The 26,889-nt window shown below is 50.2% G+C and overlaps 2 protein-coding genes and 1 long non-coding RNA gene across 15 annotated transcripts in view; 2 read left to right on the forward strand and 1 right to left on the reverse strand.

The window, feature by feature from the left end:
- LOC102934530 (zinc finger protein OZF) overlaps positions 1–26,889 on the reverse strand; it is a 1,287,564-nt gene that overhangs the window by 454,764 nt on the left and 805,911 nt on the right. For 8 of the 11 annotated variants that reach the window (XM_043537268.1, XM_043537267.1, XM_043537256.1 and 5 more), the window contains one exon: positions 3,175–4,858. In XM_043537268.1, the coding sequence (XP_043393203.1) occupies positions 3,186–4,858 (1,673 nt within the window). In that variant the 3' untranslated portion in view covers positions 3,175–3,185. Of the gene's footprint in view, positions 1–856; positions 4,859–9,348; positions 9,568–22,019; positions 22,186–26,889 lie in introns of those variants that run through there. The other 3 variants (XR_006287732.1, XR_006287731.1, XM_043537289.1) reach the window with 3 other exon arrangements.
- LOC102930400 (zinc finger protein 501) overlaps positions 1–26,889 on the forward strand; it is a 1,110,025-nt gene that overhangs the window by 305,108 nt on the left and 778,028 nt on the right. The gene's annotated exons all lie outside the window — the stretch shown is intronic.
- The window catches only part of LOC122463960, a 45,786-nt gene continuing 41,541 nt past the window's right edge, over positions 22,645–26,889 (forward strand). Inside the window, exon 1 of the long non-coding RNA XR_006287759.1 lies at positions 22,645–23,277. This is a non-coding gene — a long non-coding RNA (uncharacterized LOC122463960). The remainder of the gene's footprint in view (positions 23,278–26,889) is intronic.

Raw genomic sequence — 26,889 nt, forward strand, 5'->3', positions numbered from 1 at the left:
GTGTGCTGGGCGGCTCCGAGCGCGGAAGGAAGGGATAGGGCGGGCGGGCAGGCAGCTTCTCAACCAGCGCTTGCTCGGCCAGCTCTAATAGAAGGCAGATATATTAGCCCCAGGCTAAGTAGGTCCCTTTTCCCTGGATAAGGTAACAGGGAAGGTTCCAGAACAATCAGGAACTTTCTGGAGATAATTAAGACAGGCTGATTAGAACACCTGCCGCCAATCAAGAAGCTGCTAGAATCAATTAAGGCAAGCTAATCAGGGCACCTGGGTTTTAAAAAGGAGCTCACTTCAGTTTGTGGTGTGTGTGTGAGGAGCTGGGAGCAAGAGGCACTAGGAGCTAAGAGTGAGAACATGGACTGTTGGAGGACTGAGGTGTACAAGCATCATCAGACACGAGGAGGAAGGTCCTATGGTGAAGATAAAGAAGGTGTAGGGAGGAGGCCATGGGGAAGTAGCCCAGGGATTTGTAGTTGTCGCACAGCTGTTCCAGGAGGCACTCTAGACAGCTGCATTCCACAGGGCCCTGGGCTGGAACCCGGAGTAGAGGGCGGGCCCGGGTTCCCCCCAAATCGTCCCAACTCCTGGTCAGACACAGGAGGAGTCGACCTGGACTGTGAATTCAGAAAAACGGCCAAGCTGAGGGCTGCCATGAAGCTCCAAGGCGAGCAAATCCGCCAATAAGCACAAGACCCACCAAGGTAGAGCAGGAACTTTGTCACAATAGAAAATCACTCTAGGTAAAACCTTAAGTTACAAAAAGTTACAAAAACAGGAATATACATTCCATCCACCACAGCTTATTTTACCAGCCATTAAACAAAAGGAAATCTAACACATTTCTATCTAGATTACTTACTAATTTAAGGAGTTATGAGGCTGCATTCCTGATCTGTTCCCAGCAAAAGCATCACACAGACAGACAAACCCTTTGTTCCCCCCCTCCAGATTTGAAAGTATCTTGTCTCCTCATTGGTCGTTGTGGTCAGGTGCCAGCGAGGTTATCTTAGCTTCTTAACCCTTTACAAGTGAAAGGGTTTTGCCTCTGGCCAGGAGGGATTTTATAGCACTGTATAGAGTCAGCAGTGTGCCCTTGTTTCCAAGAAGACTAATGGCATATTGGGCTGCATTAGTAGGAGCACTGCCAGCAGACCGAGGGAATTGATTGTTCCCCTCTATTCGGCACTGATGAAGCCACATCGAGAGTATTGCGTCCAGTTTTGGGTCCCCCACTACAGAAAGGATGTGGACAAATTGGAGAGAGTCCAGCAGAGGGCAACAAAAATGATCAGGGGGCTGGGGCACCTGACTTATGAGGAGTGGCTGAGGGAACTGGGCTTATTTAGTCTGCAGAAGAGTGAGGGGGGATTTGATAGAAGCCTTCAACTACCTGAAAGGGTGTTCCAGAGAGGATGGTGCTTGGATGTTCTTGTTGTGTCATATGCCACCACTGAGGACCAATGGTCTCAAGTTGCAGTGGGGGAGGTCTGGGTTGGATATTAGACACTATTTCACTAGGAGGGTGGTGAAGCACGGGAATGGGTTCCCTAGGGAGGTGGTGAAATCTCCATCCTGAGAGGTTTTTAAGGCCCAGCTTGACAAAGCCCTGGCTGAGATGATTTAGTTGGTGTTGGGCCTGCTTTAAGCAGGGGGTTGGACTAGATGACCTCTTGAGGTCTCTTCCAACCCTAATCTTCTAGGATTCTAAGAGTCTCTCTATGCTTCATGAAACTTTGGATCCAAATGGTAAAAGACAGTTGTGCCCAATGTAATCATGGCATCCTTTAGGAGTGTGATCAGTGCCACTTAACTAGGTAGCAGCGTTCTAAAAATAGTTTACCTAGGCCACAGGTCACCATAGCTTCCATCTCTGGGGTGAAAATCAATCACTAGTATGTGCAATTTCTACCTGAGTTCTTGTCATATCTTTGACCTTCCTTGGAGTAATTTTACACTTCTCTGGAGTAGAATTCTTCACCAACCACACAACATATCAGTAGCGATAGTGAGGTACAACTCCCCCAAATATGCCCTTTTATTTCTTTAATCTGGTGGCACAGATTTAAATTAGGGACTAAATTCAGGTTCTGCTTAGAATCCTTGTAAGACACCAAATGTCAGGTACTTATTAACAATAGGTACCTTTCTGCAGGTATATCCCATTCCACATGGATTTCATTTTCTACACGTTTGCAGCATCTCCCAGGGGTGAGCTGAACACAAATGTTACTTCCATTTTTCCCATCTCTACCTAGATAGGGATTGCATTTCCCAAATAATAGGCAACATGCACCTGATTAGGAAGGAGATATCTTCAGGAGCGACCTCCTTCAGAGCCTGGACAGAACTGCTTTGGGAGCCAAATGCATGGGTATTTTGCTTAGTTACAAGTCATTTACTAAGGAATCCTCTTCCCAGCCCTTTAGACAAAATATTGACCTAACCAATTCAACAGCAGGAGGATTGGGATGGTAATGGGGAATAAGGGAATCCCTCCACCTTAACCTATGTTCTTCTGTTGTTACAGAGCGTGAAATGACATTTTTCCTTTTCCCTGCTCTTCGTTATAGTCCAATATATTTTAAGTGAGGAAAATGGTAGTAAAATTATCTGCTCTCCAGCACAACCTGAAGTAACATCAGAGCAACTGGGAATGAAAAAATTTGTTCCCCAAGGGGGAACTTGATGACTAACAATTGCTTTGAAATGGGGGAACAGTATAACTGGGATGCTCAGGGTTTGTTTAGACTAGGAAAAGTGATGGAGTTTAGGTCAGGTCAAGGGGAAACTCAATGCCAACCACTGCACCTGGGCTGCATCTGCACTACCACTATAATTGTCTTTTCACACCAAGATCACTCACTTGAGCAGCCAACGCCAAGTACAGCCCTAGTGGATGTAAGGCACGGGTACTTTGTTGCCTCAGTGTAGCTTGTTGGGATCAAACCTCTCTCTCCCACCTGGAGATGATGAACATTCCTGGCGGGAGGGACACACACTCCTATGATTCAAAAGGAAAGGAGTTGACAGAAAAGATCACAGGACTGACCCCAAAGAAGGGTGAGCTGAAAAGGCAGAAGCAGGCAACTCATCTGGTGGAACTGAGAAACCATGGTGAAGATGGTGCAAAGATCACTATGTGGGAACTAGCAAATGTGACTAAAAAAAAAAAAAATCTTTAGCCAGCCCTAGTCAAGGCATTTATTACAATTCTCTCTCATATGGATTTTCTGATGTTTAATAAGGTTTGAGCTCTGACTGCAGCTTTTCTCGCACTCAGAGCAGGTGTAGGGCATCTCTCCTGTGCGGATTCTCCTATGTGTCCTCAGGGTAGAGCTGTGATTGAAGCTTTTCCCACACTCAGAGCATCCATAAGGTTTCGCACCCATATGGACTCTCTGATGTGTGCTAAGGGTTGAGCTAAGATTGAAGCGTTTCCCGCACTCAGAGCAGGTGTAGGGTGTCTCTCCTGTGTGGATTCTGCGATGTATGATAAGGTGGGAGCTCTGATTGAAGCTTTTCCCACACTCAGAGCACGTGTACGGCAAATCTCCTGTGTGAATTCTCTGATGTGTGATCAGGGAAGATCTGTGATTGAAGCTTTTCCCACACTCAGAGCACGTGTAGGGCATCTCCCCTGTGTGGATTCGCTGATGTATGAGGAGGCTGGAGCTCCGATTGAAGCGTTTCCCACACTCAGAGCATCCGTAAGGTTTCTCCCTTGTGTGGATTCTCCGATGTCTGATTACATGTGAGCTTGCATTGAAGCGTTTCCCACACTCAGCGCATCCATAAGGTTTCTCACCCGTGTGGATTCTCCAGTGAGTGATAAGGGAAGAGCTCCTGTTGAAGCTCTTCCCGCACTCAGAGCACATGAATGGTCTCTGTCCACTGTGGAGTTTCTGATGTGTAAGAAGGTCAGAGGTCCCATTGAAGCTTTTCCCACACTCAGAGCAGGTGTAGGGCGTCTCTCCTGTGTGGATTCTCTGATGTGTGATGAGGGCAGATCTCTGATTGAAGCTTTTCCCGCATTCAGAGCATGCATAAGGTTTCTCACCCGTGTGGATTCTCTGATGTGTGCTAAGGGATGAGCTATCACTGAAGCGTTTCCCACACTCAGAGCATGTGTAGGGTTTCTCTCCTGTGTGGATTCTGCGATGTATGATAAGGTGTGAGCTCTGATTGAAGCTTTTCTCGCACTCAGAGCATGCATAAGGTTTCTCACCCGTGTGGATTCTCTGATGTGTGCTAAGGGATGAGCTATCATTGAAGCGTTTCCCACACTCAGAGCATGTGTAGGGTCTCTCTCCTGTGTGGATTCGCTGATGTCGGATAAGGGTTGAGCTCCGATAGAAGCGTTTCCCGCACTCAGAGCAGGTGTAGGGCATATCTCCTGTGTGGATTCTCTGATGTGTGATGAGGGAAGAGCTGTGATTGAAGCTTTTCCCACACTCAGAGCATGTGTAGGGCATCTCTCCTGTGTGGATTTGCTGATGGCTGATGAGGCTGGAGCTCCGATTGAAGCTTTTCCCGCACTCAGAGCACATGAACGGTCTCTCTCCACTGTGGAGTTTCTGATGTTTGAGTAGGTCAGAGGTCCCATTGAAGCTTTTCCCACACTCATGGCATGTGTAGCGTGTCTCTTCCAAGTTGATTCTCTCGCGTGTTATAAGGTCTGAGTGGCTACTCAAGTTTTCCTCTGGCCTCTGCTGACTCTCACAGGCTTTTGCTTTTTCTGGGAGTGCACAACTCCTGGAATCATTCCCTTTGGATCCTCCTGATGACATCCGATGTGGTTCTACTTGCTCAGCATATTCCTGCTGGGGTGTCTCCTCCTCATTCTCACTCACCATCTTGTCACCTGATGGGAGACAGAAAGAATTCGGAGATAGGTCACTCGCTGCACCGGAAAGAAAGGAAATCTCAGAGAGAGGAATGGAAAAAGGGATGAACAAGCCAAAATGCATGCGGAAGAGATCAAACCTATCAGGAGCTGATTTTCCCCAAACCCTTCCTCAGAGGAGAGAAAAGATGGGATCAGTTCTGGGTCCACATCTCCCCAGAATTCTAAGGGGAAAGCAAGACTCGGGAGGGACCTGCTGCCAGTCGGCAGTCAGGATAGGTGGGAAGCCATGAGTGACATCTGCCTAATGATTCCACATCTGCAGGGAACAATCCTGAACTTGGAAAGCTCACAAGGTCTTTGTAGGGCACATGTTAATGGAGTTCCACCCCCACCTTGCTTAGAGCAGCCAGGAGGCATCAGAGAGTAGAAAGAGAGAACCTTTGTGCCTCCCAACTGACAGACGGAGGCAGGGTCTTCACATCTATCACATACCTACTAGCCAGAGCTTGATATAGGAGATGGGGCTGTCTCTGGGCCCTGCTGGTGGCTCCCTGGTAGGAATCCCAACACTCTCCAAATAAAATATATGGAAGAAAGAGGAAGTCAAGAGTAAAAGAATATAAGTTAGAAGATCAGAATTGTAGAAAATTAGTAAGGAAAACTATCCGAAATCAATGACCAAGCAATGAAAATAAGAAGGTAGTTTTACATGTATATTAAGTACAAAATTAATCCTAACAATGGTAGTGGTAAATTACTAGAGGGAAATGGCAGAATTATCAAAAATAATGCAGAAGAGGTAAAAGTGTTCAATAAATATCTCTCTCCTGGATTTGGAGAAAAGCAGATGATGTACTCATATCATAAGATCTTGACGACAACACTCTTTCCATTCATCAGTAACTCACAAGCCTGTTAAACAGCAGCTATTAAAGTTAGACATGTTTAAATCAGCCAGTCCAGATAACTTGTATCCAAGAGTCTGACATCGATACTGGGCAAGAGAATGGAGCAGCCGATACTGGATTTCATTAATAAAGAATTAAAGGAGGGTAATATAATTAGTACTCATGAACAAAGGTTTAGACACAATAGATCCTATCAAACTAACTGGATATCCTTATTGGATGAGATCAAAAGTTTGGTTGCAGCTAACAGTATTGCTGTAACGTACTCCCTTGTGTAAGGCATATGACTTGGTTCAGCACAATCTGTTGACTAGAAAACTAGAAAGATACAAAATAAACACAGCATCCATTAAAAACTGTGATTGTAAATGGGGAACCATGGTCGAGTGGATTTCTTTCTAGGGGGTTCCCACAAGGATTGGTTCTTGGCTCTGTGCTATTTAACATTCTTATTCATGACCTGGAAGAGAAGATAAAATCATCACTGATAAAGTTTGCAGTTGCCACAAAGATTGGGGGGGGGGGGCGGTGGTAACTAAGGAAGTCTCAGTAGATTCAGGCTCCAGCACTGGGAGTCTGGGAAGTTTTCCCAGCCCTGGCTGGGGGATTATTTCCTGTTCCATAAAGAAGGGATGTTCCATTCCCAACTCCTCTGCCTTGAAATTAGGCCCTGCCTGACACTACACCCACATTCAGCACAGTGGTGCGATTATAAAATGATTAGGACATCATGATGATGCATTTTGTGCAAGATGGGTCACGTGCGGTGTCTTTGGAAAAGTTATAATTTGCTGAATGTGATTATCCTATTTGTGTGCATGGATCATGTTTGTATCTGACTTTACGGACCACATGACATGGCACTGCATTTTGGTCCCAGTAGTTTTCCACACACTGGACTAGGAACAAAGTTTGGGAAAAAAGGGTTTCCATCTTATGGAAAAGCTACATAAGGTGGGGTGTGACATCATCTCTTGGACTCATTCCCCACACAAGAGAACTCTGGGAAACACCTGAGGAACAAAGACTGAACTGGGAGAAGTGCTGGTCCCAGGGCCAAGGGATTTCTAGTTTGTGTATGGAAACTTGATGGACTGCTTGTATCATCAGTCAGGGTGAGAAATTGCTCATTCAAATTCTATCCATCATCTATCTTAGACTACGTTTGAGTTTTTGGTTATTTGCTAAGTAATCTGCTTTGATCTGTTTGCTATCACATATAATCACTTAAAACCTATCTATCTTTCTGTAGTTAATACACTTCTTTTATGCTTTATCTTAACCAGCGTATTTTGAGTGAAGTGTCTGGGGAAAATCTCAGCTTGGTTAGCACAAGCTTGTTGTGCATACCTTTCCCATATCGAGGCCAAGGCGAACTATATTAATGAGCTTACATTATACAGATCCCTCTGCACTGGGGATTTTTAAGAGCAGTCTGGACAAACACCCATCAGAGATCGTCTAGAGAATACTCAGTCCTGCCTTGAGTGCAGGGCACTGGACTAGATGACCTCTCAAGCTCCCTTCCAGTTCTATGATTCTATGAACCAAAGGCCAGAGATCAGCAGACTCAAAGGAGTCACTTTGGGAGAGTCTCCCTGTCATTGTCCCCAAGGCAGCTCTCTCGGGTTTACAAAGTTATTTGATGCTCCAGCCTTTATACAGTCTCTCCTGGGAGTGCCCCCTTTCATGGGATGGGCCTAGTTTTAGCTTTTGGCAAGAGTGACACCGGGCACTCTGAGACTCGGCCTCCTTGCCTCAGCACACCTTGTTTCTTTCTGTGGCTCCCCAGTGAGTCCAAAGGAGTAGATCCTCCTGACTGTGAACATAAGAACAGCCCACTGAGTCAGACCAATGGTCCATCTAGCTCAGTGCCCAATGCCAGGTGCTTCAGAGGGAATGAACAGAACAGGGAGTCATCAAGTGATCCATCCCGTCACCCATTCCCAGCTTCTGGCAAACAGAGGCTAGAGACACCATCCCTGCCCATCCTGCCTGTGACACCAGCAAATGAGGTGTTGGGGGCTTTTGAAAGATCTAAGTCTTAATTTAACATGGACAAACGCAGAGCTGGAATCAGTCTGGCTCACCTGTGTAGCTATTGGGGATGAGAATTATAACAGGGATGAGAATTATAACACTGTGTTTAGTGTTTAGACTTCACTGAATGCTTGTGAGTTGCTGCCTGGGTTAATATCTGACTAGTTGCATTGTGAGCCTCTGTGGCTCTATAAATCACCAGACAGGAGAGAGACTTTACCTATGTGAAGTGCTGATTGCCAACAGAGTGCGTTACACCCCGCCTGGCAGGAAAGGTCCATCAACACCAGACTATTATGGGATATTAAAGATGACAAAAGACTGTTTGACTTCCCATTAGCTGAGTTCCCAGAAGCTCAGCGCACATGGCAGGAAGGGGATAAAAAAACCCCTACAGAAGGAACTGATGTGTATGCTGCTTGGACTCTGAGGGGCAAAGTTTCTAGGCATAAGCAAGAGATCCCCAGCTCCTTAGCCTGGGTTAGTCCTAAAGAATATGTAGAGCTTGCTTATTAGAGAAGCTTCTATTACCTTTTGAAATTTAAGACTGTAACACATCTGCATCTGCTTTAACCTGCTTTAACTTTGTAAACAACTCTCATTTCCTTTTAAACAAATCTTAATACAGGCTATTACAGGACTGGCTACAAGCGTTGTCTTTGTTGTGAGATCTAAGATTCAGTTGACCTAAGGAAGTGACTGGTCCTTTGGGACCGGCAGTAACCTGAACATTGCTGTGATTCATGGCGTAAGGCAGTGGTTCTCAACCATGGGTCTGGGGCCCGCTGTGGGGCCGTGAGCAAGTTTCAGGGGGGCTGCCAAGCAAGGCCAGCATTAGACTCACCGATGCCCAGGGCAGAAAGCTGAAGTCCCAGCGCATGGGGCTGAAGTCCAGGGCCCTGAGCCCCACCACCCGGGGCTGAAGCCAAAGCCTAAGCAATGTAGCTTTGTGGGGGCCCCTGTGGCATGGGGCCCCAGGCAGTTGTCCTGCTTGCTACCCCCTAATGCCAGCCCTTGCTTTTGTATGCAGAAAACCAATTACTGTGGCCCACATCGGCTGGGGAGTTTTTATACCATGTTGGGGGGGCCTCAGAAAGAAGAAGGTTGAGAACCCCTGGCGTAAGGGTGTGATGATGCTGCCCGTGGGAGCCAGCTGAGGTCACTCAATTAGGGTGAACAGCAAACAGAACGGGGCAGACAAACCTCAAAGGCTGGTGGATATTCCAATACTTAGATAGACCCAGCCAGCACATGACAGCTTCCATAGTACCTCCCTGGTTACTCAGAAGTTCAAACAACATAGTTCCCTTAAAGTATCCAGCCTCAGGCCTCCATCCAGGCACACATGTCAAATATATGATGATGGTTACTGAAAATCTTATTTCATCATATCAAAGAAAAGGTTCTTCGAACCCTAAAGGATCAGCCACATACCCAGGTCCAATGATAACTTAGATCTTACCCAAAATACATGCTTATAGTCAATTCTTGTTAACTAAACTAAAATTTATTTAAAAAGAAAAGAGAGAGTGTTGGTTAAAAGATCAATATACGTACAGACTTGAGCTCAACTTCTTGAGGTCCAGATACATCGCAGAGAGGAGCTTGTAGTTGCCAAACGTCCGTTTAGAAACAGTCCATCGGTTCTAGTCCGATGTCCATATTCAGGGTGACTCCAGTCAGTGACTGGGGATCTCAATCCTTATGGCTTAAGGTTTCCCCCTCTTGAAAGCCAAAGCAGATCTGAGATGAAGGAGGATCCTGTCCCAAGGTTTTTATACATTTCCTGCAGCCTTTTGGCCTGAGAAAACAGTAGGATTAATTTGCCCTCTCCCAAACATCATGGCAAATAGCAAAGGGTCATTTATCCATTAAACAGTTCAGATACAGGTTACCACAACCTTCAAAGCGATATATAGACCATCACTCAAGTATTTTCCTAAATGTTAATGCTTCTTTTTTGATCTTTGAATCAAAGCTATAGCAATAGACAAGACTTGTTTGCTGACATCACAAGACCTGAACAAATATCTACCCTTCTATCTCTAACAATGCAGGCTGCATTTCAAAGCTGTATTCATTTACAGATCTTCCTAACCAGTCTCTAAAGTTCGGCCATAGGTCATGTCAGTCTGTGAGCTAATTAACTCTTTCTGGCCCTGTCACCTTTCAATGAGACACTATATTACACTCATAACGTCAAAGGGACCATCTGTCACAAAGGTGAGCTCAGCTGCATGGTGAGATCTACGGGATGACCCAAGGGGACTGTCTGTGATTCCATGTTAATGCTGTTACAGTGCCTGAAGCCTTTACACTGGATACTTGGCTGGTGAAATCTACATATCGACCTCACAACCAATTTGGGGTTTGTTCCCTGCTTCTTACCAGTCTGCCTGAGGCTGGTGCTCATGCTCTCGGGTCACTGAAGACAGAGTTACAGAGACTTATTGGCACAATGCCTCCAGCAGCAATTGGCAGCCATGCAGAGCAGGCTTTACAGTGGCACCGTGTGGGCCAAATGGTCTATGGACTCAGTCAAGCCCCAGTTCTCCTCCAGTGCACATCAGCATCCCGGCAACCTTCAAAGAGGGTCAGTGATGATGGCTCTCCAGAAGAGCATCACCCGCACCCAATGACCTGCCTTATCTCCTGAGACAGAGGTGAGTTACAGAGGATGCACAACGGACCCTGGGGGAGGGGGAGAGAAAGGGATAACAAAACACATTCTGGGGGTCACCGCTCAGGAAGTGAAGGTGAGAGGCATTGTGGTGGCAGTAAAGGGGGAGGGGAGGGAGTGGGAGCAGGAGGGAGCAGCACCCTCAAAGGCAATGCTGCCAGTGGGTCTCCCCACCACGTCAGGGATGGGGCTGAGAGGGGGCCATTCCCTGGGCCTGGCCACAGAAGGTTTATTAGATGACAGGAACACAGTTCCAAGCAGGGCTTGTAAGTACAACCAGGACCCCTCAGCCAGGTCCCTTGGGGGGGGGGGGGCGGCAAAGGAGCTTTGACCCCAGACTTGGGGTTCCCTGCGTCTTACCAGCCAGCCCCAAAACTGAAAGCCCCCTCCCGCAGTCTCACTCCTCCAACCTTTGTCCAGTTTCCCGGGCAAAAGTGTCACCTGCGTCCAACCCCCTCCCAGCTCAGGTTACAGGCTCAGATAGCCTCACTCAAGTGGAGTCATCCCCTGCTCTCCCATCCCCCATGCACACAGTCCCAGCAGAACTAGACGACATTCCCCAGTCAATCCACCCAACTCCCTGCTGCATCCCATCTCTCCCCACTTTGAGATGGAACTGAGTGGGGTCACTCTGACCAGTGACCTGGGGAAGTTCGGGGCCCCCTCTCCAGCACAATGCATCCGCTATCTTGTTAGCGCTTCCCTTCACATGGGCCACGTCCATATCATCATCCTGCAGGAGCAGGCTCCACCTCAGGAGCTTGGCGTTGGCTCCTTTCACCTGGTGTAGCCAGGTCAGGTGAGGGTGGTCGGTGTACATGGTGAAGTGTTGCCCAAATAGATATGGCTCTAGTTTCTTGAGGGCCCGCACCATGGCCAGGCACTCCTTCTCGATGGCCGCATAGTGTTGCTCCTGGCATAGCAACTTCTTGCTCAAGTACACGATGGGGAGTCTCTCCCTCCTTTCATCCTCCCGCATTAACACCGCACCCAGCCCCATGTCTGAGGCGTCGGTGAACACTATAAAGGGCTTGTCAAAGTCTGGGTTTGCCAGAACTGGGCCACTGACCAGAGCCTCTTTTAGTGCACAGAGAGCCCACTGGCACTGCTCGGTCCAGACCACCTTGTCTGGCTTCCCCTTCCTGCATAGCCCAGTGATGGGGGCAGCTATGGTGCTAAAGTGGGGCACAAATCTTCAATAGCACCCCGCCATCCCAATAAAGGCTTGGACCTGCTTTTTGGTTTGGGGAGTGGGCCAGTCTCTGATCATGTCCACTTTGGCTGGTTCCAGCTTTAGGCAGCCACTCCCCACCCAGTGGCCCAGGTAAGATACTTCTGCCATCCCCATCTTGCACTTCTCCGCTTTTACTGTTAGCCCCGCCTTCTGGAGTCAGTCCAGTACTTGTCTAACCTGGGACACATGGTCCTCTCAGGTCTGACTAAAGACACAGATATTGTCAATATACGCCATGGCAAAACTCTCCATCCCCCTCAGTAGCTGATCCACCAGGCGCTGGAAGGTGGCCGGCGCTCCCTTGAGGCCGAAAGGCAGGGTCAGGAACTCACGGAGCCCCAGAGGGGTGATAAAGGCTGATTTCAGCCGGGCATCTGCATCCAGCGGCACTTGCCAGTAGCCCTTTGTAAGGTCCATGGTGGTAAGGTACCGGGCTCCTCCCAGCTTGTCTAGGAGCTCGTCAGGCCTGGGCATGGGGTAGGCATCAGATACAGTGATGGCATTGAGCTTCTGATAGTCCACACAGAACCGGATCGACCCGTCCTTTTTGGGGACCAGCACCACCGGTGGGGCCCAAGGGCTGGATCACCCCCAAAGCCAGCATGTCCCTGACCTCTTTCCAAGCCCTGAGCAGTTTTCCCTGTGACGCGGAAGGGGGAGCATCTTATAGGGGAATGCAATCCTGTCTGCACCCGGTGGACAGTCAGATTAGTGCGTCCGGGCTGGTTGGAAAACAGCTGTCGGTACAGATGCAGGACCCCTCTGATCCAGCTTGCTGGGCAGGGGTTAGCCAATCAGAGAGGGGAATTGTTTCCAGGGGGGAAACCAGCTTTTGTCCCAGGGAATAGATCTACTAAAGGGTCATCTCCCTGCTCCTCCCAATGTCCACACACGGCCAACACCCCATTCCCCTTGTCATAATATGGCTTCATCGTATTCACATGGAGCACCCGGCGCTGATGCGCCCGGTTCGACAGCTCCACCACATAGTTTACCTCACTGAGCTGCTTGACAACCTTGAAGGGACCTTCCCAGGCAGCCTGTAGTTTGTTTTTCCTCACAGGGATGAGAACCATCACCTGATCCCCAGTGGCGTAGGCGCGGGCCCAGGCCGTATGATCATACCAGGCCTTCTGCTTCTTCTGGGCTCTGGCCAGGCCCATGAACTCAGCAAGTCTCTCTCGGAAGGTCAGGACATACTCCACCACTGACTCTCCATTGGGAGTGGCCTTCCCAATGGTACGCGGAGGCCCAGTTGTGCCGGACTCCACATTTCTCCCACAAGCACCGGAGCAGGGCCGACATGAAGTTGGACGCTTGGTCTGTCAAGACTTCCTTGGGGAATCCCACTCGGCTGAAAATGGTCAGCAGCGCATCTGCCACAGTCTCTGCTTCAATGGAAGCTAAGGGCACTGCCTCGGGGTAGCGGGTGGCGAAATCTACCACCATCAGAATGTATTTCTTCCCTGACCGGGTCGTCTTGCTGAGAGGTCCCACTATGTCCATGGCCACCTTCTGGAAAGGCTCCTCTCTGATTGGCAAGGGTCTCCAAGCCGCTTTCCCCTTGTCCCGGGCCTTCCCCACCCTCTGGCAGGGGTCACAGATCGGCAATATTGCTGGACAGTAGTAAAGACCCCAGGCCAGTAAAAGTTCTGTAGCAGCCTCTGCTGGGTGCGCCGGATTCCCTGGTGCCCTGAGAGAGGGCTGTCATGGGCCAGGTACAGTAACTTGTGGCGCAACTTCTGAGGGACCACCAGCTGCCAGGATCAACCTGGTGCAGCTCGCAGGCCATCTCAAAGGCATCCAGGAAATCATCCATGTCCTCCCCCTCCTTATGCTGGGCCAGGAGGCACTTATCAAAGCTCCGTGGCACCCTGGGTCCCCCATCACTCACCGCAGATAGGGGCTCGCTGCTCCTCAACCTGGCCAACTCCAGCTCATGCTGTCGCCTCTTCTCCTTCTCCTCCAGCTCATGCTGACGCTGCCTTTCCCGCTCTTCCCGCTGCTCCTGCAGTTCCCGCTGCCTGAGCTCCAACTCTCAGTTTTAACTCCTTCTCCCATTGCAGCCGCCTCAGGTCCAGCGATGGGGAGCTCTGCCGGGAGGATCCCCTGCTGGCTGCAGGGGTCACAATGCCCTCAGAATTCGCTGGGCTGCTCCTGGCCCCTCCCCTAGGCATAGGTAGGAGGGGTTTCAGGAAGCCCTCAGTAGCCTCCTGTTCACTCTCCGCTGGGACAGACACCGGTGCCTGCGCTGCATCTGCCAGGCTGCTTCCCTCCGAGACAGGGATCAGTTCATTCGAGTGATCTCCTGCCTCCAGCTGGGCAATCAGCTGTTCTTTGGTGAGCCTCCCAATGCGCAGCCCCCTCTGCTTGCACAGCTCCACCAGGTCGCTCTTAAGGCGCTTGCTATACATCTCCTTGCTGGCCACTCACAGGCTTGTGTGCTTGCCACTCCCCAGTTTCCAGGGAGAACCCCTAGGGTGCCAGCCCTTCTCGAGGTCACCACCTCTTTGCTGGGGTCGAGCTGCAGACTCCTCCGCCTGGGGACTGCTTGCTGCAATCCCCAGGGGGACCCTGTTACTGCAAAAGTCCTTCTAGCTGGTCACACACTCCCAAGGGTTAACTGCCCCACCGAAACCGCTCCTCTCTGAGCCTTCAGCACGCCTGGTCCTTGTCCATCCCCCTTCCTTTTACTGCTCCTCAGTCACTTACTTCAGGAAGCGCTGTCCACGGGGTGCAGTAGATCCCACCACTGCCAGCAGTTGTCATGGAGTGTGTGGGAGTCAGGGCCCTGCATCCTCACTTCCTGTGATTCACCGTGACTCTCAGCCGGCCAGTAACACAGAAGGTTTATTAGATGACAGGAACACAGTTCCAAGCAGGGCTTGTAAGTACAACCAGGACCCCTCAGCCAGGTCCCTCGGGGTGGGGGGCAAGGAGCTTAGACCCCAGACTTGGGGTTCCCTGCATCTTACCAGCCAGCCCCAAAACTGAAGGCCCCCTCCCGCAGTCTCACTCCTCCTTCCCCCAGCTCCTCCTCCAGGCTTTGTCCAGTTTCCCGGGCAAAGGTGTCACCTGGGTCCAACCCCTCCCAGCTCAGGTATCCTCACTCAAGTGCAGTCATCCCCTGCTCTCCCATCCCACATGCACACAGTCCCAGCAGAACTAGACGACATTCCCCAGTCAATCCTCCCTGCTGCATCACACCTGGGAAGTTGGAAGCGAGGCAGCTTCCCAGACAGCACACCGGGAAGGGAAATGGAGAGGGGACGACGGGCACTGCAGTGAACTCAGCACCCGTCCCGAAGGCCATTGGCAGAAAGTTGTCCTCTCCTGGCCTACGGGAGTCAGACAGTGAGACAGAGATCCCTTGGCAAAGGGTCACTTCGTCTTTGCCAGCAGCTCTCACCTGAGACATGACAAACCCATCACACCAAACACATCTCTTGGTCATATGAGGCGTCTACAGAAAGTCTTAACTGGTCAAGACTCAAAATGACTGAGAGATCAATGTATGAGTCATATGTACAGAACAAAGCATTTATACTGAAAATCTATTTCATGGACTTGGAATGGAAAATCAATCACTGAGGGGTAACGGGTCCCGGGATTGGCCCATCCACCCAAGAGGGAGTCGTCACTTCTCACTAGTCAGCTGGCAAGGTAACAGTGCTCAAGTAACCAGCCTTGCTCCATCCCAAACTATCAATGGAAAACCATCGGGGCACCACCAAACAACTGAAACTGGGGTGGTGGGGGGGAAGAGCTGACGGTAACACAAATTTAATCATCCCAAATCCAAAATAGGAATAGTTTAAGGTAGATGTTACATGTGTATGGTGTGGAGGGGCAGGCCAGAGTGCATATGGGATGGGGCCTGTTTGGAGGAGGGCTAGGGCATGACTGGAGCAGAAGCAGAAGGCCCAGCTGGAAGTAGCAGTGAGAGGCCCAGCTCAGTGTGCAGATCAGGCTACCTCAGGTCCAAGGTGACATGCACCAGACCATATGCAGCTGTTGCCTGTAATACGTGTGTGCAGCGCCTAGGACAGGAAACAGCTGCTGGCTTCTACAGTGCTAAGAGAGGGCTGGAGGGGATGAACAAGAAGGGGAGGTGGAGCTGGAAATGGTCGCAGAAGAAGAAGGTGGAGAAGAAGAGAGACATTTGAAAGCATGACCATCATTCCCACTCCACCATAAGAAAAAGTACAGGAGAGGGAAGCAGCACTTCAGAATCACCCAGCAACTACGTGGAGAGAGCACTGGACAGGGACTATTCCTGGCTCTGCCACGGGCCTGCTGGGTGACCTTGGGTAAGTCATTGCACTTCTCTGTTCCTCTGATTGCAAACTTGTGAGAGACCCGCAACTGCCTATAGGGCTGCTAACTCCTCCAGCCAACATGGCTCTGTGCAAAAAGCTAGAAAATTCACTTCCAAAAAATGATAATTCAGGATTTAAGGTTGCCCGGAGCCCCTCCAGAAGAAAGATCAGCAGAACTCAAACTTGTAATAATCAGGAAATGCAGAGATAAGGTACACACCAGCATAATCCTAATTCTCACCCACGTGAGCAGTGACCCTTTCTTTACTCCTACAACACACCTATCTGCACCCGGCCATTTGAGATAGTGCCTGTCACCAAAGTACTAGAGAAAATGACAACCATGGCACACAATAAAGCACTTTATCTTTGCTAAGACGGAATTTGGTTTTAGGTGAGCTGCACTATACAGGAGCTACTGACACCTCTTCTACACTCAGACACTGAGCCTGCTCCCCAGAAACAGCCGCACACTTGGTCAATTGAACACCTCTTCACCCCTTTTTACAACTCTTTCATCCTTACTCACACAAGTTCCAGCTAACATTCTACATTCACTTACCCATCATTAAGCACACAGATTGCTCTCAGGTCCCACCTCACAGCTGACCATTCCCATGGCAAACAATCCCGTTTCCTGCAACATGCCCAGCTCAGTGCAGAAATGATACAGACTGGAAGCTCAAGGTACACATGCACCTCATTCCTTTCATCGCACACATGGGGGGGGGACTCAGACCCAGATCTTCCCATATCACAATCACACCTCCACCAAGTTGCTCTAACTAACACCTCTACCTTTCTGTGCAGCCACACCTAACAGAGTGAGTGCAGCTGGAGTGCAGGCAGAGAACGCCCAGTGGCTGTTGCCAGCTCCAGGGGGCAGAGTTAAGGTTGCACTGGCATGCACATTAGCTCTCTATTTCCTAGTTTTTGGAGGTTTGACTTTTGCTGAACTTGACATTCTGGCAGGGCCCAACATACTGCGGGGCAACCTTACCTCTGCATTAATGAAGGCATCAGTGACTAGATGAATGTTCAGTAAATACCCAGAAAGTGATGGTTCCCCATCCCTACCTGCCATTCACACAGGCAGCATAGCCCTGGGCAAGGCAACTTTCAGAGGCCAAGAGAAGGGGACAGAGCTTAGAGTTTCTCTGCCACTCAGGAAGGGGTAGCAGTGAGGGAAGACTGGCAGCAGATAGTTGGAGGGGTAAAGGGGTTTGGGGGTATGCTGGGAGACAGAAGCAGCTGGGACTGGACAGAATTAAGGTCCCTACAGGATACAGGCAATAGGGCTATGAATAAGGCACTGCACTGTATAAATTTCCAGATTAGATTATACCGATTTGTAAAGACACATGAGATCTTTCCCTCATGGCATCACCTTCACTGGGTTCTTCCTTTCACTGGTAATTCGCACAAGTCAATAGTTAAATAAGATTCTATCAGTTATGAAGTGGCCATTTCAGATTTCTGGGGAGTGTCTATTATTTTGCACTAGGGGCCAGGTCATTGGAGCGACGGGACCTTGGTTTCATTTTAACTTGTGCATACTCAGCAGCTTCAGGAATTTGGTTCAAAGTATTTACATGTTTCCCTGGGCTGTTCTTAAAAGTACTGCTGTAGAAAGTGGGGAAGGGCAGAAACTCACTGCAGGATCAGGAGCTGAGTCCCTGTAAACTCCTGTGGCCAGTGTGGAACCTAAGGCGCAAGGATCTTTCAGTGTCTATCTCGAAGTCACCCACTTCACTGGATAAATCCCTAATTGCTGGGCTCTGCAGAGGAGTGGGGAGGTGAATTCTGAAATACTGTGAGCCATGATGGTCTCCCGCGTTTAAGAAGGATGAATTCAAAGTGGAGCAGGTGCAGAGAAGGGCTAATAGGATGATCCGAGGAATGGAAAATCTGCCTTATGAGAGGAGACTCAAAGAGCTTGGATTGTTTAGCTGAACCAAAAGAAGGCTGAGGGGAGATAGGATTGCTCTCTATAAATACATCAGAAGGCTAAATACCAGGGAAGGAGAGGAGTTATTTAGGTTAAGCACCAATGCTGACACTAGAACAAATGGATATAGGCCGTCAATAAGTTTTGGCTTGAAATTAGGCAAAGGTTTCTAACCATCAGAGCGAAGTTTTGGAACAGCCACCCATGGGGAGCAGTGGGGACAAAAAACCTAACTGGCTTCAAGACTGAGCTCGATACCTTTATGGAGGGATTGGTATAATGGGACTGCCTACAATGGCATGTAGTCAATCTGAAACTCCTAGCAGCAAATATCTCCAAAGGCCACTGATGGGACATTAGATGGGGAGGGCTCTGAGTTACCACAGACTTCTTTCTCAGGTATCTGGCTGCTGGGTCTTTTCCACATGCTCAGGGTCTAACTGATTGCCATATTGGGGATGGGAAGGAATTTTGCCCAGACTCAGATTCGCAGAGACCTTGGGGGTGGGCTGCATTCTTCTGCAGCATGGGGCATGGCATGGGTCATTTGGAGGTTTAAACTTGTGTAAATGGTGGATTTTTTTTGTAAGTTGAAGTCTGTAAATCATGATTTGAGGACTTCATTAACTCAGTCAGAGGTTAGGGGTCTACTACAGGGAGGTTCTGTGGCCTGCGATGTGCAGGAGCTCAGACTAGATGATCATGATGGTCCCTTCTGGCCTTTAAGTCCATGAGTCTATAAACTGTGCCTTGCATTGCACAGACACTGATGGAGATCAGGGCCCCATTGTGCTGTGCATGGCAGAGAACCTGACTGAGATCAGCACCCCCATTGTGCTGGGCACTGCACAGACAGAGAGGGACAGTCCTTGTCCCAAAGAGATCACAATCCAAGTAGACAATGGGTAGGAGGAAAACAGAGAGGGCCTGGGACTTCCCCAAGGTCACCAAGCAGGTCCGTGACAGAGCCAGGAACAGACCCTGCAAACTCCAGAGCCCCAACACTCTCAGCTTGGAAAGGTCCCCAGATCACACTGTATTAGGCTGTGGGAAGAGGTGGTTTGTCCATGGATGCACAGGCATTTTGGCAGGGCAGCTCATCTGTAGTCTCTGCACACAGCTTGGGGTAGGTGTCCTGGGTCAGGAGAAGTCAGTGTCCAGTCCTGTGGGGCTATGCTCCTGGCTCGTACCTCCAGCAATCACTGCTGCCCCTCCGTTACCAGCTGCACTGTTTAGCCAGCCCCACACCTCAGTGAGGTCACTTTCCCCCCCGCATCCCAAACCTTCAAATTGGGACATGGTGCACCAGTGCCAGACTGCACTAGTGTAAATTGTGTCTATACTAAGGATTTGCATCAGTGCCTAAAACACCAGTGTGGCAGAGACCTTCAATACCCAAAACAGCAGTCTGGTGGCACTAGAACTGGGATCTCTTTCTAGCTCTGTCACGGACAGCCTGGGTGACCTTGGACACGTCAATGTTTCTCCTCCCAACTTTAGTCTATTTACCCAGTTGCCCACTCACTGGGGTCTCCTCTCTCTCCAGAGCTGCTCACCACTAAAATCTGTGCGGATGTCCCCAGAGCTAAGGTAGCTCAGCTCTGGAAGAGTCTTACAAGGATAGCTGTGGAGTATCTTTCCTGGAAGTTTTTAAGAACAGGTAGGACAAAACTCTGCAACAGATAATCTACATATACTTGGTCCTGCCTTGGCAGAGAGTGCTGGACTTGATGACATCTTGAGGTCCTCTCCAGCCCTACATTTCTATGATGCTATGCAATATATATGTATAAAAACAGAACATAGAGAATAGAACCCACCACAACATAATGTCAGGTTATTCAGATGGAAAAGAAATAAACAAAAAAACACTACCCTTCACAGCATGAAATGACAATACAAAGGAAAAGAAAGCAACACAGTGCAAACTAACACACCCTAGGACAAAAGTACACAATGGAAAAGAGCTGAATTCAAACCAACACAACACAGGCACCACACAAGCTGAGGCAAAACAATGCACCATAAAACTCTGCAACACAACATGGGGCATCACAGGTCCGAATGGCACCGTGCAGGACAGCCCAGCGTGGAACAGGACACAGGACATAAGAGAATTATTACAATGTAGGCCTGGAAGGGATCTTGAGGGGTCGCCTACTCAAGCCTCCTGTGCTGAGGCAGGACCAAATATCCCTAGACATTCCCAGACTGGTCTACCTCTAGCCTGGTCTTCAAAACCTCCCATGAAGGAAATGTCACAGCCTCCCTTGGAAGCCAATGCAAGGCAAACACTCAGACCAGAACAAAGCTGTGTGTGCACGCACGCACGCACGCACACACACACACACACAGAGGGCTTGTGTTTAAGGGGAGAGGCAAGAATTCAAAGAATCTGGATTCAGTTCCTAGTTTTGCCCCAAATTCTCCATACAAACTTGAGCAAATTACTTCAGCTCTTTGAGCTTCAGTTTCCCCATCTGTAAAATGGAGAGTAGCCTCCCACCATTTCCCGATTTAGCCTTCGGGGTTTTTGTGGCAAGGCCCCTCGGTTGCTGTGGGCACGTCTATACTGCAGGTGGGCACCGGCGGCCGGCCCGTGCCCGCGGACAGGGGCTCACAGGGCTCAGGCTGCGGGGCTGTGGAATGGGGGTGTCGATGGTCCGGCTGGGCTGCAGCCCAAGGCCCGGCCCCCTCCCACCTCGCAGGGTCCTCCAGCCCGAGCCCAGACATCTACTCTGCCATTAAACAGCCCCTTTGCCTGAGCCCTGGGAGCCCGAGTCAGCTGGCATGGGCCAGCGGCGGGTGTATAATGGCAGGGTGGAGATACCCTGGGTGTCTGTGCAGCACCTGTCCCAATGGGGCCCCTTATCTTGGTCAGTGTCTGTGCAGAGCCCGGCACGACAGGGGCCCGACCTCAGCCGGGGGCTCCGCCACTCCCGGCGTTACCGGATCCCGGATTTTGTTTGGGGTCCCTGCAGCACCTGGCAAAAAGTGGGGCCAGGATCTCTGTGAGGGTGTGTGCAGTGCCCAGTACAGCGGTGCGGCGTGATGTTGGCTGAGATCAGTGCAGGGCCAGGCCCAGCGGGGACACAGATCTCAGTCGAAGTCTCTGAACTTCCCAGGACACTGGAGGCCGCAGTCTGGGCCGAGGTCGTGCGTTGCTTCGCACGAGGGGGGCCGTGATCTCGGTCCAGGTCTCAGTTTTACCTGGCACAGTGGGGGGCCTGATGTCAGCTGGGGTCTCTTCAGGGGCCTGCCGAACAGGGGTGCAGATCTCCGTTGGGGTCTCCACAGCGCCTGTCACAACAGTGGGGTCTGACCCGTGCTGGGGTCTCTGCAGGGCCTGGCAGAACAGGGGCCCGGCGCTCAGCCAGGGTCCCCGTAGCCCCCGGCCCGACAAGGTCCCTGCTCTGTCGGGGTGCGGGCAGTCCCCGGCGCAACGAGGGCCCCAAACTCGGTCGGGGTCTGGGCAGCGCCCGGCACGCGGGGGCCTGATCTCAGTCCGGCACCGGGGGGAAAGCGGGGAGACTGCCAAGGATTCGCTGTCGGTATTTCAGGAGGGAGGAGAAAACGGGGCACAGGCGAAGGACACGTCCCTGCAGGGAAAAGGGGGGGCAGGGGACCCCAGAGCGGAGACCTGAACTGGCCACGGGCGAAGGGGGGAGGAAACGGGGTACGGGGGGGGCAGAGCCCGTCTCAGGGAGGTGGGGGAAGGGGGGGGTCACCCGGGCTGCTGCTCGCTGCTGTGGGGAGAGAAAGGGGGCAGGGCGGGAGCAGGGGGGGGGGGCCCGGGGAGGGGGCAGCGGTAAATCCCAGGGGATCTCAGCCCCCCCCGCCTCTCCCCGCTCCCCGGGGGGCCCCGGCTCCTCCCCCCCCCCGGCCACGTCCGAGATTTCCCCCTCCGCCCCTGGTCTCCCCCCACCCCCCTTTTCCTGCCCCCCGGTCTCCCCCCGCGGGGCAGATCCCGGCGCTGCGAGAGGCCGGGCCCCCCCCGACACGGGGCAGCGTCACCGCCCGGCCCCGCCCCCGGGGTCGCTCCGGTACCTGGAGGCTGCAGCGCCGCAGCGGGGCGGGCGGAGCCCGGGGCGGCCCCGGCGGGAGCGGGGCCCGGGCCGGGCACGGGGGGGTTAACGAAGGGCTCGAGCCCCCATCCCCCACCCCCCCCCCGCGATCTGCGCATGCCCAGAGCTCCAACGGCCCCAACCGCTCCCCGGCCCCGCGCGAGCTCAGCCCGGCTCCGCCTCCCCCGTCCGACGTCACTTCCGCTCCCGGGGGAGTCAGGCACTACATCTCCCAGCCTGCCCCGGGGGCCGCTTCCGCCTCCTCCGGCCCAGGGCAGGGCGGGCCCCGGGAGCAGCCTGACCCCGCCCCCCGGCCCCGCCCCCCGCCGGCGCCTTCCCGCGCCTCAGGCGAACTCTCGTGTCCGCGCGTCCCGCCCGCTGGGGATCGAACCAACCGCCCCCCGGCCCCGCCCCCGCGTCCAACCGCCCCCCGGCCCCGCCCCCAACCGTCCTCTCGGCCCCGCCCCCTCCGCGTCCCGCCCCACCCGGTTCCAACCGCCCCCCGGCCCCGCCCCCGCGTCCAACCGCCCCCGGACCCCGCCCCCGGGTCAAACCGTCCCCCCGGCCCCGCCCCCACTCCGCGCCCCCCCCCCGGTCCGACCGGCCCCCCCTCGCAATTTTTCGAAATTTTCAGTGTCTTCCCTGCAAAGAGCCAGGAGGCCTTGTGGCACCTCAGAGACTAACAGATTTACTGGCGCCTAAAAGCTTTCGGGAGCTCAAACCCACTTCCTCAGATGCTTTGGGCAGGGGGGCGGGGCGCAGCCGGCCGAGCCCCGCCCCCAGGAGGACGCCATCCCCCCGGGCCTGGGAGTGGGATGGCAGGGCCCGGGACAGATGCTGCCTTGACTTCGTCCCTTGTGAAACAAGTGGCGAACTTCCCGCACGCGGGGGCTGCCGAGAGGCGACCGTGGGGACGGGGCGGACTACGCTCCCTTTGCTAGACACGGGGCGAGTGGGCCTGAGGAAGGAGACGCTCCGTTCATCTTCGCTACCTGCTCCTTGGCCCCCTCGCTCCAGTATTTGCTCTCCGCCTCCTGGAACATGTTGTTGCCGCAGATTTTGGCCTTCGGTGTGGAGCGTATGAGGCAAGAGCCCCCCATCTTCCGGTGGAGAGAGTCGGTCTCTTCTGGCGGAGGGACAAGCCGATGCTTCAGTCAAATGGCTCCTCAGACGCAAAAGCCTCTCCCAGGATGACCACAGCGTCTAAGTGGGCGTTTTCCATCTCCTTGACTTCATCACCAGTAAGCAATTTCATTTCTGTCGACTGTAGCTCACGAAAGCTTATGCTCAAATAAATTGGTTCGTCTCTAAGGTGCCACAAGTCCTCCTTTTCTTTTTGTGGATACAGACTAACACGGCTGCTACTCTGAAAAGTATCTTACATGTATGTGTTCCTCTGAGGCACAAAACAAAACGTATTCATTTTCTTGACCTAGGAAACAAAATATTTTATCATTAGTATTGATGCATGAAAAGAAGTAATTGTCACACTTTCTTTATGCTTGAAATTAAAAGATTATATCTCTTGGCTTGACACATGAAAAAAGTTTTTTTATCTAGTGTCTTTATGCAAAAATGTATATATATTCCCCTTTGTTGTGACCCACAAAATTAAACATTATTTTGTTTTGACACATGAAAGAAATTACTTCATTTATTTTCTTGATTTAGGAAACCATTAATCATTGTCACTGGAAGGAGACCCCGAGCCAGTAGTTGGCAGGCTATAGGATGGGGCAGATACTTGCCGCTGATCATGTCTCTTTTGTCTATTTTTCTCTTTTGTCTTTACCACTCTTCCAGTGTTTATATACAGTGTCACGGTTTACTTCTCCACCACTTGAAGTGTGACATTTGATCCTCATTAGCATATCCAGGTGATTTTCTTTCAATCTGTTTTGTGATTTAGCTTTGATACTATTCATAAGGCTAAAGCCACGCTCACAATCAGCACTGGAAGCCTGAAAGGTTGCACATGTATCCACATATATTGTGAAACCACACTGTATCGTTCTGCATGTTGTCGACTGAAAGTCACCGCTTCCTGGAAATTTGTCATCTTTGCTTCATGTTTCTCTGCAATTATGTATTTGTAATCATTGTATTGGTTCACAATGAACTCCTTCTCCTCCATGGTGTTTTGGGGAGATGACTTCACTTGACTAAGGTCCAAATTTTTTCTGTATTTGTCAACTAGCTTACTAATGTTTTCTGTGCGAAATTCATAACTGATTTGTTGTGATGAAAGTGAGGCAAAGTCAAAAGCTGACCATTCATTTAGTTCCTTTTCTGGAAACCTTTTATGCAGATGATCACACAGTAGAGATATGAAACTTGGAATAGATGCACCGCTGAATTGTACATCTCTTGTGCTTCATGCAATTAGATTTTTCACACTGTTACTCTAAAAGATTGTTTTTCCGAGATACTGCCCTCCACAACTGATTAATAATTTCTTTCAGTATCTTTCCAGGTCTGGAAGTAAGAGTTGACTGGCTTTTAATTTACAAAGTCCTTTTCATTCCTGCTTTTAAAGATAGATACTAAGTTTGTTCTTCACCAGTCTTCTGGGACCTCATCCCTCCTCCACGAGTATTTAGAGAAAATTGCTAATGGTTCTGAGATTGCTTCAGCTAGTTTCTTAAGTATCCTGAGATGAATTTTATCAGGCTCTACTAACTTAAATACACTCAACTTATCTAAATATTCTTTAAGCTGTTCTTTCCCTGTTTTGGCTTGTCTTCCTTCTCCTTCATTATTAATATTAACTGTGTTAAGTATCTGGTCACCATTTACCTTTTTATTAAAGAATGAAGCAAAAAACCAGAGCTTTTCTTGAACTCTACAGAGTTAGATATAACCCACCAGCGCAAGTCTGGGAGGATCTGTTCCAGAGGCTGTGTAGACATACCCATAACGTGCTACTTCCTAGGCTTTGCTTTCTGCATAGTGATCCCCCCACAGCTCCATTACTCTGAGATAGGCCCTGCTGGAGGCAGAACCCCTTTGTGTCATGATGGCACTTCAGTGAGTCCAAATAATTTCAGGCTCCTTGTAGACACCATCTCTTCTGGGGTGCCGCAGCCAGGAGGTATTTGCAGCAATACAAGATATCCTTTTCAGAACAAGACTGCATTGCTTAGGCAACTGGAAAACAGGATTTCCAGATCCCTTGTAAATCTGGAAAAACAAAACTGAACTCTACATTCATTTTGGCAGAGTCATCTCCCAGCTTTTCTAAAGCGTCGATTTCATCTCTCTCACTCTGAGTGTGTGTGTGTGTCTGTGTTTTTCCTAGTCTCTTTCTGCTGTGGATCGCAGCAAACCTAAAACCTAGTCGGTTTGTACCCTGTGTCCCAAAGTGCCGTGCAACTATATTCTGCTTCCCTTGGATCCCAGTCATTACATGTTAATGTGCAGCCTTTGAGATTTCCATTGTGCTTCATGCATATGTGGAGAGTTCTGGATAATGTATCCATCAAAATGGAGACAGGCCTTTGTTACTTCAAGAGCAATTACATCCCTATCCCAGAAGAGGACTTAATGCCTTCACAGTCAGTGGTTAACAAAGCAAATTAAGAGGGAAGCAGATCACATGCATATTTTTCATTAAAATACCTACTAAATAAGTTCCCCATTCTTTAGAGGGAGACAAGGTCAAAGCAAAGGGCGAAGATACTGAATCATCAAATCAAAGAAACTAATCAGTAAAAGGTTTCAGAGTAGCAGCCGTGTTAGTCTGTATCTGCAAAAAGAACAGGAGGACTTGTCCCTGGACCAGCCCCACTGGGGATAAGGAGAAATAAGTGGGGAAAGCAGTACCCAGCTCTTTTCTGCTGCATCACCCCTGAGTAGATTGTTCCTGAGCTTGTTCCTGAGCTCTGGCATTCCAGACCCGGTTGCTTATTGAAAGAAATGACTCAATATCCCAGTTACATGGTTTATTAACATGAACAAATAAATCCAAGAGCTCCCATCACTGAGGCTAAATGACTATTCACCTCTCAGCTAAGGGTTAAAAAATGCAGTGATAAAGTTCAGGTCAGATCAGTAAATCAATGAGTTAACAAGGATATTATGTTGGAATCAAGTTATCAATTTAATCAAACCATCAGATTAATACAGCAGAAAATCAATGCTTATAAATCCTAAAAGAGCAACCCAAGAAGGCAGGTGCATACTTAGTGATGCCAAAACCCCAATCAGATTTTTACCCAGGCAATGCAACCCAGATTTAGCCAGCTGAATATTTCAATACCAAAACCAAATTATTGCTTATATTTAGCCTACAACCTCAAAGCTAATTACAGTTTTCTACTTAGATTTCACTATTGTGTAGCTAATACTTCAACTCGCCCTCTCATCCCAAAACACATACAGACCTTAGAGAGACATTAGTAAAAGAAGTTCAAACAGCTCTCGCTGAACTATACATATCTGACAGCTCAATTCCTTGCAATGCTTCCGCATGTGAGGAGCACGCATTCAGTCATTTCATCGGGCAGAGTTTGAAGGCTATTAAGATTTGGGGAACTACTCTTCCTAGCATCTTCCCTTTGTAGGTTTCAGAGGTGTTCACACACTCACACTCTGTTACAGCCCAATCTAATAGAAGGGCTGGGAGGTCTCCAAATTCATAAAAAGAAACAGACACAAAACAGAAAAAGAAAGAAAATGTTTCTAAGTTTATAAGGGGTTGGATCTCTGCACCTCTCGGTCTTTGGAGTCACCTGGAGCAGGAACCGTAGCTGCAGTTAAGGAACCAGGTAATGCAATAGATGGTCCAGCACGTTGGGCTAGCAGGCGTTTCAGGTACAGGGAGACTCGTGAAGGCTGCATAACCTGTCGATGTG

This window comes from Chelonia mydas, chromosome 28, assembly GCF_015237465.2.
Source record: "Chelonia mydas isolate rCheMyd1 chromosome 28, rCheMyd1.pri.v2, whole genome shotgun sequence".
Classification (NCBI taxonomy): domain Eukaryota; kingdom Metazoa; phylum Chordata; order Testudines; family Cheloniidae; genus Chelonia; species Chelonia mydas.